The sequence below is a fragment of the Carcharodon carcharias genome, chromosome 10 (genome assembly GCF_017639515.1).
Source record: "Carcharodon carcharias isolate sCarCar2 chromosome 10, sCarCar2.pri, whole genome shotgun sequence".
Lineage (NCBI taxonomy): Eukaryota > Metazoa > Chordata > Chondrichthyes > Lamniformes > Lamnidae > Carcharodon > Carcharodon carcharias.
This window is the reverse complement of record NC_054476.1, coordinates 77,994,578-78,010,442: the sequence shown is the minus strand read 5'-3', so window position 1 is coordinate 78,010,442 and position 15,865 is coordinate 77,994,578. Positions and strand designations below refer to the sequence as shown.

The 15,865-nt window shown below is 45.1% G+C and overlaps 1 protein-coding gene across 1 annotated transcript in view; it reads right to left on the bottom strand.

The window, feature by feature from the left end:
* Positions 1-560: 560 nt before the first annotated feature.
* The window catches only part of prr5l (proline rich 5 like), a 249,782-nt gene continuing 234,477 nt past the window's right edge, over positions 561-15,865 (bottom strand). The window contains exon 9 of the mRNA XM_041197735.1: positions 561-1,946. Within this exon, the coding sequence (XP_041053669.1) occupies positions 1,573-1,946 (374 nt within the window). The 3' untranslated portion in view covers positions 561-1,572. The remainder of the gene's footprint in view (positions 1,947-15,865) is intronic.

Sequence of the window (15,865 nt, the reverse complement as noted above, 5' to 3'; positions counted from 1 at the left end):
CAGGTACAGCCCATCCCAATGGTATGGTTCCTTCCTAACCCAGTGCTGGTGTCAGTGTCCCATGGAATGGAACTTTCCCACGCCACTCTTTCAGGCTCCCTACTAAGAACAGATGATCGTTAAGAAATAGGAGCTGGACTGGGCCATTTAGCTCCTCGAGCTTGATCTGCTATTCAATAAGGTCACGGCCGATCTGATTGTGGCCTTAACTCCACTTTCCTGCCTGCCCCCCAATAACCCTTGACCCCACTGTCAATCAAAAATCTGTTTAGCCCTATGCCAATTTGCATGTAGCTATGTGAATGGATTCCTCTCCACATTCGCACTGTGTAGGTTTGGAGGTGAGCATTAACCGATTTCTCCTACTACATGCACTGTGTGGTGCGTGGGGATGAGTCAGTGCTAATTTGTGTCACTGACTGATACTTGTTTTTCCAATGCCCTTCATTTTAGATTGCACTGTTGTAGAACAGTAACCGTCGATCTGGCTCCAAGCCTCACCCCATCTCGATTGAGAGTTGAATTTTCCCACTGCTTTAGGGAGGCAACAGATTAATGAATTTTCACAAAAATAATCCACAGTTTATTTGTAAAAATGAAAAAGAAACCCTGCTCCTGAGACAGCAGGGTTAAGGTTGAAGAAAGCTTCTGCGGGGGTAGTAGCAGAACAGTCAAGTCAGTGTGCTCAAAGTTAACTGCGACCAATGTCAGAACTACGGTTGAGAGGTGAAGTGAGCTGATTTTAAAGGAACCTGTAGTTTAGGATTGATTCCAGTGTTACCAGGACCCTTCAAGTTCAGGAGCTGATGAACTGACATTCTCCCTTCAGTACAGACGCATATTGCAAAGCGTGCATTTGCAGGGCATGCTGCAATGGTTGGGTACTGCTTCTGATTTCCTCAGTGTGCTACATGTAAAGGAATAATCAAAAATGTGTTTATAATGAATGAGGAACACAACACATTTCATCACACACAGTGCGTACAGGAAACCTTCACCCAAATTCACTGAGCTCACATTGATTTGGAACTCCCATTCAAAAAGTACTTCTGTCTAGCTGTCCGAAAAAGGCAGATTGACGTTGAGTGGAATTGATGACATTTCTGGCCAACAGTCTGACTAAAACCAATGGTTTGTTGGGAGGCACGAGAGGGACAAAAATCGATATCCAGTATTTAAACAATGCTGCAGGTACAGTGCAATCATGGGTTTCAAAGTTCAAGACTTGTCTCAATTGTTCGATATCTTTAGTGCAAATTTACTGCGCTGGGTTTCTTCTCTTTTAAAATTTAATTTCACTAGGGCCTCCATAACCACAGTGTCCCGATGTATTAACATAATTCATTCTTTCTGCCATCACTGTTTCGAGTTCTGAGGTATGTTCAGTTGATAACAGAAAGGGCCTGGATTAGAAGTGCAGTACGTCCAATCCACATGACCAGCTTGAATGAAGTTTGTTTGTTTAAGGCCATTTCACAGTTTGACCCTGAGATACATCACAGTCAGGTCATGGGATTACTGCCTTCAGCGAATACTAACAATGTGCCTAAAACAAAACAATGACTTAGTGATCTAGCCAAGTGCTGTACACTTAATGTCAGAAGACTCCTGCAGCGAGACTACCACCACCTCAGACTGAGGTTCTGGGATATTAGGTTCACTGGAGTAGTGTCTGTGGTTAAGGCTGGGTGGCATCAGGAGACATTTCTCTTCAGTGTCAGGTTCTTCCACCATTCCAGGGTGCAACATGGAAGTCATAGCTAAAAGCTGAAGCTCAGAGGGTGCATTGGCCACCGTGTGACGTCGGATATTTCCACATTTCTCTAAGTAGGCCTCGCCTTCTTGCTCGATTAAAGGAGTCAGCATTGTCTCATTGGATGCATTTACTTCACACTCATCGCTCATAAAATCGACCATTTTTGATCTATGTCCGGCAAATCTTCGATCTGGAGAGGAAAAATACAGACGTTTGTACTTTGTAGGTACAGCAGTTATATTACTGGGTTAGTAATCCCAGGGCCTTGTTTAATAATCCAGAGGACGTGAGGTTAAAATCCTTCATAGCAGTGTGAGGATTTGAATTCAATTAAAAAACAACTTGAAATAAGAAGCTAGTCAGTGAAAGGGGTCATGAAAGCTCTGAGATCATTACATTAAGTCAACTCATTAATGTCCTTCAGGGAAGGACATCTGTTGTACTTACCTGGTCTGGTCTATATGTGACTCTAATCTATGCCAACATGCTTGATTCTTAACTGCTTCTGAAGTGACCTAGTAAATTGCTCAGTTGTACAAGTTTAACTTGGGAGAGGCAATAAATGTCGGGCTTGCTAGAGTCTCATGCTTCCAGTGGAGAAGCTGTGCCCAGATGGAATAGCAGTCAAACTGCACCATATTATAACCCTTACACATGTCATAGAACCATAGAAAGGTTATGGCACAGAAAGAGGCCATTCAGCCCATCGTGTCTGCACCAGCTGAAAAAGAAGAAAGAGAAAAATTCTAGACGCCCAACTCTATTCCCACTTTCCAGCACCTGGTCCATAGCTTTGTAGGCTACAGAACTTCAGGTGCAGACCCAGGTACCTTTCAAAGGAGTTGAGGGTTTCTGCCTCCACCACCAAACCGTCAGTGAGTTCCAGATACCCACCCCCCTCTGGGTGAATAAGTTTTTCTTCATGTCTCCTCTAATCCTTCTACCAATCACCTTCAATCTATGCTCCCTAGTAATTGACTCCTCAGCTAGGGGGATCAGGTCTTTCCTGTCTACCCTATCTAGGCCCCTCATAATCTTGTACACCTCAGTTAGGTCACCCCTCAGCCTCCTCTGTCAAGGAATATTTTTAAATATGTCAAGGAATGACATGGACTGCAGCGGTTCAGTAAGCAGCTCACCACCACCTTCTCAAGGGCAATTAGGGATGGGCAAAAAATGCTGGTCTGGCCAGCAACACCCACATCGCATGAATGAATTTAAAAACGAATATTTTAAAATACTTTTTAATATGTCAGGAAACTTTTAAATATTTGTTAAATATGCCAAGGAATATTTTTAAAGCAAATTTAAAAATAAATGCTGCCTGTTTGAGCAGATTCATGTCAGATTTCACCAATTCGCTGATAGGCAGATGAGTTTGACAGAAAACTTGAGGAAAACAAACTTCTTAAAACTGGTGCAATTTTGAGGGTAATTTTCACACAGAAGTGGAAACTCTTCCACCAGGTTCCAATTTTAGAAACAGTTATGGAAATAGATCCAAGTAAACTGCATAAATAGGTTAAAAAAAAAGTCTTCCTTCATTAAGAGGAAATCAGTTCTGATCATGCACTCTCAAACATTTCTTTATGTTTTTCTGATGCAAAATCAAAGCTGACAGGGGTGAAGCTGCCCTCTATTCAGGGGGTCTGAGTGCTGTAATTTCCAGTAAGAATAGCTCATTGCGTCTTTCTGCAGCCATTAAATTGGTGCTAGAACATCTATTTCCTAAGGCAGCTGAACTTAAGAGCATTGCTTGTGCTGAGCTTGATTATAAATCTCAGAAATGAAACTTGGGAGGATTCCACCCTGTAATATGACTCTCCACATTTTAAGCCATCTTTACATGTCCTGAGAAAACTATGATGATTGCCCTAGCCAGAACCTCCATTCACTGTGGGTTTTTCTTTGGCAGCCTCTAATATACGAGCTATCTGCTACACAAAGGTTTGTGAGCAAAGTCAACAAACAGGGCTGTGTGATTATTTGGTTACTAGAATGCTAACTGTTAAAATCCAGCTTTACCATTAGAAACTAACATCTAACTTTATTAGGGACTTGTCTTGGATGGAAAGTGGGAAAATCTAGGAAAAGGGCACAGTATGGAAAAGATGCCAAGGTAAATGGGACCATGGGAAAATTAAGTCATCTTATAAAAGAGCTAACTTGCAGCATAAGACTGTGAACATGAGGCTGTCTGTGGGAATTGCTTGTATGTGTGAAAATACAGGATTGGAATCTCTAAGGGCCTCTAGGAGATAATACCTTGAAGCTCCTGAAGAGACAGTTGAACATAGATGGATGTGAAAAACATTATGCAATGGTGCAATACACACATGAAAGATAGCCGGTTGGTCAAGGAAGAATGCTCAGAAACAGGGCTGAAGGTGATTGGGATGAGGAAGGGGTTAATTGGATAAGAGCCAGGATAAAAGGAGGCCTGGCTTCTGCTAAGTGTCAGTTTTGTAGCTGTACTGGCACAGCTTGGCTAGGGGCACTGCTTGTCCTGGAACACAAGTCTTCAGAGCCACTCTTGGTGATGGGCACTGAAGTACCCCATCCAGAGTACAATCTGTGTCCAAGTGGTATTCAATGAGCACTGATTTATCAGCTGAGGGAGGGTTGCAGGTGGTAATCAGCAGGATTACCCATGTTTGCCAATGTTTGGCCTGATGCCATGAGATTTTATTGTGGAGGACTCCCAGGGCAACTCCCTCCTGACTGTATATCACTGTGCTACCACCTCTACTGGGTTGGCCCTGTCGGTGGGACAGGACATACTCAGGGATGGTGATGGGGATGGGCATTATCTATAAGGTCTGATTCCATGAGGATGACAATGTCAGGCTTTTGCTTGACTAGTCTGAGACAGCTCTCCCAATTTTGGCACAAGCCCCCAGACGGTAGTAAGGAGAACTTTGCAGGATCAATTGGGAATGGTTTTCCATTGCCATTTCTTGTGCCTAGGTTGATACTGGCTGGTCAGTTCTATTTCTTTATGATTTTTCTGTGCGGTTTGGTACAACTGAGTGACTTGCTAGGCCGTTTCAGAGGGCTATTAAGAGTCAACTACATTGCTGTTGGACTGGAGTTACATGTAGGCCAGACCGGGTAAAGATGACAGATTTCCTTCCTTAAAGGACATTAGTGAACCAGATGCGTTTTTACAACAATCAATGATAGTCCTCATGGTAACCATTATTTAGACTAGCTTTTAATTTACAGATTAATTAACTGAATTTAAGTTCCACCAGCTGCCATGGCAGGATTTGAACCCATGTGCTCAGTGTATTAGCCTGGGCCTTTGGATTCCTAGTCCAGTGACATTCCACCAAGCCCCCATCCCCTTATATATCACCTTTCACATCCTCAGGACATCCCAAAGCACTTTACAGCCAATTACTTGCTTGGTGAAGTGTAGTAATGTTGGAAACTTGGCAGTGGGTTTGCGCACAGCAAGGTCCCACAAACAGCAATGAGGCAATGACTGGTTCATTTCTTTTTTAGTGATGTTGATTGAGGGAAAAAAATTGGCTAGGACATCAGGGAGAAATTCCCCCATTTTCTTTGAGTAGTTCCATGGAATCTGTTACATCCACCTGAGATGGCAGATGGGGCCCCTGTTTAATATCACACCTGAACGTTGGCACCTCTGACACTGTAGCACTCTCTCAGTACTGTATTGAGTTATCAGCCTGGAATATGTGCTCAGGTCTCTTTAGACTCAGAAACGAGAGTGCTACCCCTAAGACCAGGCTGACACTGAAGCTGCTGTTGGTGAGAATTTGGAAGATCATTAAGAGTTGACAAAAATTGAGTCTTACAGCACACCAGAGGTCACAGCATGGGCTGTGGGCAAAAGCTGCTGGAAGAAATGCAGTTGTTTACATCAAGGTGAAATCATGAGAGTGCAGAGGTGGACCAATGAAGGAAACTGGTAGAGGTGAAAGATAGGTAGCAAACACAGCAAGATGGATGTGAGTCTTGGATGCAGTCACAACAATAATGTAGCAACCAGAAGAGACTTGAATGGAGATTGGTGATAGAATTATGTATGTAGTTGTAAATAATACCTCCAAGGGCCTTGAAGAGGAATGAGGGACAGGTGAGACACAAGGAGGGAGGGCTGGCGGGGGTTTACTGTTTAAGAAGGGGCAGATGGTGGTTGTTTCGAAGGAATGCAATCAAGGCTTGAGGGAAGAATCAGGGAGACAATGTTGGTGGCTAAGAGTCAAAAGGAAACAATCAGCATTTATGAATGGAATGGGAAGGAGATCAAGGGAGCAGATGTTATACTCCATGGGGAAACTGAGTCAAATGATGGCAGGGTCTGCTCGTGTAGAAGCAGTGGAGAGGAGAGTGGATGGGGTTGGAGTTGGACTAGACTGAGGATATGTTAAGGGGGAATGCCCAAACAGTTAGTCATGGGGATACTGAAGGCTTGATACACTGTATCTGCACTATGACCTGATATTTATGCATGAGTGTCATGGATATCCTCTGCCAGAATTGTTCAAGACTAGTTGGGCAGAATTTTACTGGTGTCCAAGTGGCAGTAATGGTGGTGGGGGTGCAGTGGGGGATGGGGTGGGGGTGCAGTGGGGGATGGGATGGGTGGGGGATGGGGTGGGGGATGGGGTGGGGGTGCAGTGGGGGATGGGGTGGGGGTGCAGTGGGGGATGGGGTGGGGGTGCAGTGGGGGATGGGATGGGGGTACAGTGGGGGATGGGGTGGGGGTGCAGTGGGAGATGGGGTGGGGGTGCAGTGGGGGATGGGGTGGGGGTGCAGTGGGGGATTGGGTGGGGGTGCAGTGGGGGATGGGGTGGGGGTGCAGTGGGGGATGGATGGGGGTGCAACGGGGGATGGGGTGGGGTGCAGTGGGGGATGGGGTGGGGTGCAGTGGGGGATGGGGTGGGGGTGCAGTGGGGGATGGGGTGGGGGGGCGGTGGGGGATGGGGTAGGGGATGGGGTGGGGGTGCAGTGGGGGATGGGATGGGGGTGCAGTGGGGGATGGGATGGGGGTGCAGTGGGGGATGGGGTGGGGGTGCAGTGGGGGTTGGATGGGGGTGCAGTGGGGGATGGGGCGGGGTGCAGTGGGGGATGGGGTGGGGTGCAGTGGGGGATGGGGTGGGGGTGCAGTGGGGGATGGGGTGGGGGGGCGGTGGGGGATGGGGTAGGGGATGGGGTGGGGGTGCAGTGGGGGATGGGATGGGGGTGCAGTGGGGGATGGGATGGGGGAGCAGTGGGGGATGGGGTGGGGGTGCAGTGGGGGTTGGATGGGGGTGCAGTGGGGGATGGGGCGGGGTGCAGTGGGGGATGGGGTGGGGGGGATCAGTGGCGGTTGGGCAATAAGTTAGCAGGGAGCTGAGACAGTCCCTCAGTGGGGGACTGGGGAGGTTTCCGAGCGGTGTGCCATGAGGCAGATTTAACTGCCTGCTCCAAGGGGGCAGCCAGGCGAATTGCATCACTAAAGACCCTATTAAGGGCTATTTTACAGTGACATCAGCATTTGGCTGACAGGGGCAGCCCTTCCACACCATACCCCTCCCTCCCCTTCCAAAGCTATGTATGGATGGGATCAGCTTCATGGAGGCAGCCTCCCTGTGGCAGCCTGGGGAGCCATCGGAGTCTGAGGCTCCATGTCCCATGGAGGTGGCCACAGGCAGGAAAGGCAGCCCCTAAGGCCCCAATAATCTCTCTGGAGGTGTTTTTCCTGTGATCAGCAAGCCACCACCCCCATCCCACCACTTGGTAATTTTGAATTTTAATATGAAAGCACCTCCATTTTGAGATGTCCTTGAGATCTCTGACCTGCCTCAGCAGCTCCTACTTTTCTCTGTGGAGCAGCTGAGGCTCTGGAGCTGCTAGCCCTCCAATTGGGGCCAGCAGCATCGGGGCCAGCTTGCCCATCATCCTTAATAGGATGGCAAGTTGGTAGATGGCCAATGAGGAGGCTGCCTGCTGTTAAATCGCCGAGCCAGTACCCCTTGCTGGCAAGTGCAGGTTCAGGACCCGTTTTTTGATCCAATGTTGGGATCCCAAAGCCCGCAGTAAAATTTAGCTCATTATTTGCTGAAGACAGTGCCAAGTTATTTGTTAAGGCCATATGGTAGCAAAGAAATACAAATGACATGAATGCCAAGGCTGCTCCTTTTTTTTCTATTCACTTACGGGATGTGGGCTTCGCTGGCTGGGCCAGCATTTATTGCCATCCCTAGTTGCCCTTGAGAAGATGGTGATGAGCTGCCTTCTTGAACTGCTGCAGTCCATGTGGTGTGGGTATACCTACAGTGCTGTTAGGGAGGGAATTCCAGGATTTTGACCCAGCGACAGTGAAGTTACGGCAATATATTTCCAAGTCAGGATGAGAGTGTCTTGAAGGGGAACTTCCAGGTGGTGGTTTTCCCATCTGTCTGCTGCCCTTGTCCTAGATGGTAGCGGTCGTGGGTTTGGAAGGTGCTGCTGAAGGAGCCTTGGTGAATTCCTGCAGTGCATTTTGTAGATGGTACACACTGCTGCCACTGTGCGTTGGTGGTGGAGGGAGTGAATGTTTGTGGGAGGGGTCCCAATCAAGTGGGCTGCTTTGTCCTGGATGATATCAAGCTTCTTGAATGTTGTTGGAGCTGCACTCATCCAGGCAAATGGGAGAGTATTTCATCACACTCCTGATTTGTGCCTTGTTGATGGTGGACAAGTTTTGGGGAGTCAGGGGGTGAATTACTTGCCGCAGGATTCCCAGCCTCTGACATGCTCTTATAGCCACAGTATTTATATGGCTAGCCCAGTTCAGTTTCTGGTCAATGGTAACCCCCAGGATGTTGATAGTGGGGGATTCAGCGATGGTAATGCCATTAAGTGTCAGGGGGCAATGGTTAGATTCTCTCTTGTTGGAGATGGTCATTGCCTGGCACCTGTGTGGCATGAATGTAACTTGCCACTTGTCAGCCCAAGCCTGGATATTGTCCAGGTCTTGCTGCAATTGGACATGGACTGCTTGATGAAGCAGCTGTAGATGGTTGGGCTTAGTACACTACCCTGAGGAACTCCTGCAGTGATTCCTGGAACTGAGATGATTGACCTCCAACAACCACAGCCATCTTCCTTTGTGCTAGGTATGATTCTAACTAGCAGAGAGTTTTCCCTGATTCCTATTGACTTGAGTTTTGCTAGGGCTCCTTGATGCCACTCTCAGTCAAGTGTGGTCTTGATATCAAGGGCAGTCACTCTCAGCTCACCTCGGGAGTTCAGCTCTTTTGTCCATGCTTGAACCAAGGCTGTAATGAGGTCAGAAGCTGAGTGATCCTGGCAGAACCCAAACTGGGCATCAGTGAGCAGGTTATTGTGAAGCAAATACTGCTTCATAGCACTGTTGATGAACCCTTCAATCACTTTACTGATGATTGAGAGTAGACTGATAGGGCAGTAATTGGTGGGGTTGGACTGTCCTGCTTTTTGTGTAGGTGACATACCTGGGCAATTTTCCAAAGAGCCAGATGGATGCCAGTGTTGTAGCTTGGCTAGGGGTGTGGCAAGTTCTGGAGCACAAGTCTTCAATATTATTGCCAGTATTGTCAGGGCCCATAGCCTTTGCCAGTGCCTTCAGCCGTTTCTTGATATCACATGGAGTGAATTGAAATGGCTGAAGACTGCCAGCCGTAAAGCTGGGGACCTCTGGGGGAGGCCGAGATGGATCATCTACTCGGCACTTCTAGCTAAAGATGGTTGCAAATGCTTCAGATTTATCTTTTGTACTGATGTGCTGGGCTCCTCCATCATTGAGGACGGGGATATTGTGGAGTCTCCTCTCCCAGTGAGTTGTTTAATTATCCACCACCATTCACGACTGGATATGGCAGGACTGCAGAGCTTAGGTGTGATCTGTTGGCTGTGGAATCTAGTGTTATTCCTTATGTACTGATGTGGCATGCCTCTTGTCAGGATATCCTGAGCCTCAAACAAGTTGGCTGCCTCTTAGAATTTGGCCCCGAAGTTTAAATGAAATAAAGGTTATTAGTGATCCCTTTAGCAGTTAGGAACCCTTAATTACCTCAGGAATTTCAAGAGTAGTATGTGTGGCTCCACCAGTCTCAAATGTCCCAGTAACCAAACCACCTGATCAGCTTGCAACCAACTTGATTTTAAATAAAATTTGGCTATCAATGAGCGCAAAATCAGCCGAGGGCATCTTTTTCAGGCTTTGATAGCTGCTTTGCACTCAGTGCCTGATCTCTCTGCCCACGTGGATCGTAGCTGGTGTCAAAATGATTTTAAGAAGTGTTGGATATTTGGAAACATTTATTTAAGTATTTTTCATTACATTTCTAGGGACCAATTAGGGACCAGTTGTTAACACAACTGGACAATGGTGAACACAAGTTATTAACTCCATAATTTTCAATAGCCAATCTGACCTTTCAGCAATGCACACATCCGCTAACCAGCACTTCAAAGGAATATTTGGGAAGAACGTGCAGCGGTGAGTTACATACAAACTAGTAGGGAAATGTTATAAGTGAAATTTATAAAATTTTATTTTATTTTTATCCTGCCTGTGGATGAGGTTTCCAAAAAAATGCAAAGGCCGCTTGGCCTTTTCGCCTGCCTGCCAACCATAAGGTTGGACGGGCAGCAAAAAATTTAAGTTAATTGGTACTTTAATGGCCTTAATAGACCTTTTAATTGTCACTGTCGTGCTGCCAATTCCCGCACAAGCCCACCGACCAAGTTATCACGTGACTATGCATTGCTAACGGGATGCTCACCCGATGTCAATGCATGTCATTTCATGCTCGAGCAGGTTGGGCATGTGCCCACCCGCCAAGGTGAAAATTCTGCCCATATATTTGCATTTTGACCCATTATTTTGTTACTATAATGTTAGACTTTCTCAGCCCAGGAATGGCTGTCGGTAATAGGAGTGATATTTCTCTATCCACAGTGCAAATGCAAGTGTTAAACAATTAACTTTAACAGGTAAACACCAGAATTTATAATATAAGGCAATGGAATGTTAGACAAACATGTTAAGAGTTTAGTCTGCTGCTTTCACCAAGAGTAATTCGGGACTTTGTATTGAACGAATACCTGATCAAATAATAGATTAGTGTACAGTCTAGCTCTTCATTGTGGAGGGCATGAGGGGGACATGTTTTATGACACTTTTCTAAGCTTCATTTTTATTTTGGAAACTCTTCATCTCCTTGAGGCAGCTCTATGCCTCAGGGAGATTTTCAAGCATGCGCTTGTGCTCATAAGTGAAGCTCGTGCTCGCCCTCCTATGCCACCCCCTGTGCAGACAGCGCTGAGCACTGCCGCTCGCGCTTCACATTGCGCAGGCCTTAATTGGCCCGCCAGTGTGAAATCGCAGTCCGGCCCCGATCGCAGGTGGTGGTCAGCTTCCCAGCAGTCCACGCCTGCCCCTGGTGAGCCCGCCCGACAAGGGCAAAATTCTGCCCATGATTTAGTTACAGTCAGATTTAGCAAGGTATATTCCCCCACATCTACTAGTATCAATCTCAGAAAATATTTACGCCTATATAAAAAGTTTAGGTCAGAATTCTGGAAACTGCATTGAGTAAAATTTTAAATGTTTACATTTCCTGAGGGGACGTTGAGACAAGGCAAGATGCAAGAGTTCACTTCCCACTGAGAGAAAGAATCTTATACATAATGCACTGCATACTCCTTTGTAAAATCACCAATATACCACTGGTTACAGGCAGGAGTCTAATCCAGTGCTTCATACATCCCTAGGATTGAATTACAGGCTGGAATCTAATTGAGGCATTCAGATGGTTTATACACAGAATAATGGATTCCTGGGAGTGAATTACAGGCTGGAATCTAATTAAGGGGTTCAGGGAAGTTTGTTACAATCTATGTAGAGGCCAATACTTTTTAAAGAGAAATTCAAACTTCCAGTTAACAGCTGAAAGAATGACATATTAAGCTTTCATGTTTTAAAACTTTTACTGAAACAAATGACTAAAACATAATTGACTAAATACTATTTTATTTTCGTTGGCAACTTATACTTTAAACTACAGTAAAGAGATTCCCCATTTAATTTATAGCACCACTGTAAATCTCCCGCTATAGCTATATGTTATACTGTCCCTTAAGTGGACACTTCATCCTCCAGGAACCAGTCTAAAGTTATTCTCAGTTCCCGATGGCTTGCTTAATTTTTATTTTCCCAGCTGGATAACATCTAATCCCAGAACTACCTTTCACCGTGAGTGTTATGCTATAGATCCCTGCCTCTAGCTTCAAGCCAGGCAAATCTGCCAGCCTTCTTCCAGCACGAGTTCCCATCCAAGTTCGCATGACCAACAATAGAGTAAGCATTTCTCTGCTTAAGGTGCAGGCCTAGATGTGTCTATCTCTTGCTCTCCTTACCTCTCAGATGGTTGCAGATTACACAAGGCAAAACTGCAAACTTGTTGTCTGTTTGCAATATTCATGGGTTTATAGGGAAACTTGCAACCTAATCTCAAAAATGGCTCCCTCTACTATCTTCCCCATGGCAACAGGAAAGAAATGCTAATTAGTTTTCTTCAATCCCAATTCCCTTTCATCTTAGAAGTAAATGAATAGTTATATAACACCTTTTGTCGAAGCTTTTCATCTTGCACTCATCAGAACAATCGCAAGAATACCAATGTGATGAGGTAACATCAACTTTATACTGTATGAGAAGAGAGTGCTGATTGGTTGGCAAGTGGACCCGAATTGGTAGAGGATTTGCCATAGAGAAAGCACCAGTAAATGGTGACTGCCAGTTAACTGCCAAGCATTGCTTGAAATTTTAAACCACGCAGCTTGACTCTGATTGACTAAGTCACTACTAACTGGTGCATTTTCCAAAGCAACACCTCTACCAATCACCACTCTCTTCTCATACAGTATAAAGTTGTTGGTATTCTTCCGATTGTCCTGATGAGTGCAAGATGACAAGCTTTCACAAAATGTCTGTTTTCAGCAATACTCCAGTTCTGTACTACCGAACAACTATTTATAACACCTTTCCTGGACTTTGGAAGACTCAGGGTCCATTCATGGTAAACTGAGAGACTGTGACCATTATCACCAAGCATAAATACCTTGAACCTTCCTCTCAGTTAAACAATCTGAATCTTCCTTTGACCCCTGACAATCAATCACCCAGGCTTATTGTCAGAGAGACGCTAGCACAGATCACATGACCTGCTTCATTTACCCTAAATTTAAAGCTGTGGTCTCAAAAAACAATAATCATATAAACCAAAAGATACTAAACTAAAACATGATAATCTTATCAACCTCACGCCTGCAATACTATAAATAGAATAATGGATACCTGGGAGTGAGTTACAGACTGAAATCTAATCAAGTGGTTAGGATGGTTTATATGTGGAAAAATGGAATACCAAGGAACTATATGATAGCTATTTAAATACGTTTTTAGGAAATTATCAGAACCTATGAGAGCAAAGCTCCTGTTATTTGTAATGATCATCTGTACTCAGAGATCAGATCACAGCCTTCAAACTGCTCCCTGTATGTGTTTTTATTGGCATTATCTTAAGATCTCCACAAATTACAAAGGAGTCTGGTGCACACAAAGGTTTCATTAGTGTAATTTCCATGCTTTCCATTCATTCCACATCTTGTGTCTGAGAAATATTCTTACTGGAAATATTCTTGCTCAAAATATTTCCATGACTTGGCTGCACACAATTTTGTGTTTAAGGAAACTGCTTCAAGAGGCAAGGGTAATATGGAACATGTGTGGGACTCAAGAGAGAGTCTCTCTCACGAAATCTCCTGAAGCTGAGTGTATGTTGCTCCAGCTCCCCTACCATCTTTCTTTGCTGTGGGTTTCTTTTTCAGTTTTGGGGGCTTTTTCAGTTATTGTTCCACCATCAGCTGTCAGTACAGGTATTGACTGTCTTGTGATGTTAACATGGTTTGAATCTTGCTTCCTGTACTTACCTCACTCTGGCTGAGAATGTAGATATGGTAAGGAAATTCCTGGGCTCGCTCAACTTCCCGAACCTTCAGGTTGGAACAGGCTCTTATCTCCAGAAAAGAGAAAGGATAAGGGATTTGACAGAGGTAGACAGAGAAAATAACCCCGATATTAAAGGCCGGGTGAGCGAACAGGGAGGAAACCAGGAAATTTCTGGGGCACAGAATTGCTGCCAAATTTAATGGCAGGATCACATTATCATTTTTTAATTCTGTTTCCTGCCTGGCAGCCAGCCAATTGGAAGATTGTAGCCAACGTCCCTGGAAATCAGAAAAAAATTGGTGTTTGATGGCAGGGAGGTAGCGCAGTTGCCAGAGTCTGGCAGTCGGAGAGGAACGAAAGATTGGGAGCTGGTGGGGAGGGTGTTGGAGCTTGAGGATCAGGTGGGGAGAGGGTTGAATTTGGGGTTGGTGAGGTTGGGGTGTGGGAGCTGGGTAATCAGGAGGGAAGGATTAGGGATTGGAGGAGGGAATTGTGAGGCCAGAGATCGGGGATCAGCAAAAGGCTTCTCATAGGGGCTGGGGTGGGGGGGAAACCATTAAATTCGTATCAGGCTCCCAATTGCATTGCAGCAGTCTGATTTAAACATTATAATGAAGTGTCCACAGTGGGACACATGCATGTCGTGCAAACCACTGCAGTAAAAATGGCAGCAGCTGTGTATGGGTTGGCATCATGTACCGCAATTTTTAATTTTTAACCCCATCCCTCCCAACTCCAGGATTGGTAAGGTTTAATGTCGACCATCATGATTCCATTTGTGAAGGAATCTAAAACTAGGGGTCATAAATATAAAAAGTCACTAATAAACCTATTCGACAATTCAGAAGAAACTTCTTAACCCAGTGAGTAGTGAGAAGGTGTAAGTTGTTACCACAGGGAATAGTTGAGGTGAATAGCATTGATGCAAAGAGAAGATAGAAAAGCTAGAAAACCATGCGGGAGAATGGAATAGAATGATATGTTGATGGGGTTAGATGAAGAGGGTTGAGAGAGGGTTTGTGTAGAGCATAAACACTGCCATGGCCTGTTTCAATGCTGTGAATTCTATGCAATTCTGTGTAATTCAATGGGGAAAAACATGAAAAGGCCACAGAGAATCCAGAAAGTACACAGGGCCATTCATTTCTTTACTAAAATAGCCCTGAATAGATTTGTTGCAGTGAATACAACAATCTTGGGGTTTGGTTACAACCAATGTTCCATCTACATAAGAACATAAAAAATAGGAGCAGGTGTAGACCATATGGCCCCTCCTCCATTCAATATAATCATGGCTAATCCTTTGCCTCAATTCCACTTTCCTGCCAGTTTCCCATATCCCTATATCAGTTGTAAATACACCCAACAATGGAACATCCACTATCCTCTGAAGTTGAGAATTCCAAAGATGCACAACCTTTTGAGTGAAGTAGTTTCTCCTCATCTCAGTCCTAAATGACCAACCCCTTCTCATGAGACTGTGCCCCCATGTTCTAGATTCCCCAGCCACAGCATGGAGCAGGCTTGATGGGCCAACTGGTCTCATCCTGCCCTTCAATTTCAAAAGTTCCTCAAAAGCCTTATTTCATTGATAGATCCCACAGGGGATTGCTGCCAAACTCTTGTCACAATTGACTTTTGATTTGGGAGAGAGAGTGTCAAAATTATACCCATATTTTCATATCTTCAGGGATTTAGAAAAATTTCTTGCTTGAAACCATGTCATTGTTTTCCATCTCATAGTGATCATCAGGAACAAAAATGTGGTAAATGAATTTCAGTACCATTGCAATGCCAGGTATGGTAGGGTGTATATCCCAAAGGCTGGCAGATCATATTAAACAGCACATCCCTTCGGCTGTTCGCAATAGGCAGAATACTGACTGTATTCAATCAGTCCATGCTCACAAAACTCAGAACATATTATCTAACATTAGATGTGATTCTGTGATTGGGCAGCAGTTGCTGAACAATCCTGAGTGTGCCAAGAATTACTCTAACAAGCAAATTAAGATTATCAGTCAGGTTTGCGATGTGGCTCACTTATACTCGCTAGAAGCTACACATATTCATATGCAGGGACCTGCCCTCTGCAGGCAAAAGGTACATGTCCAGGC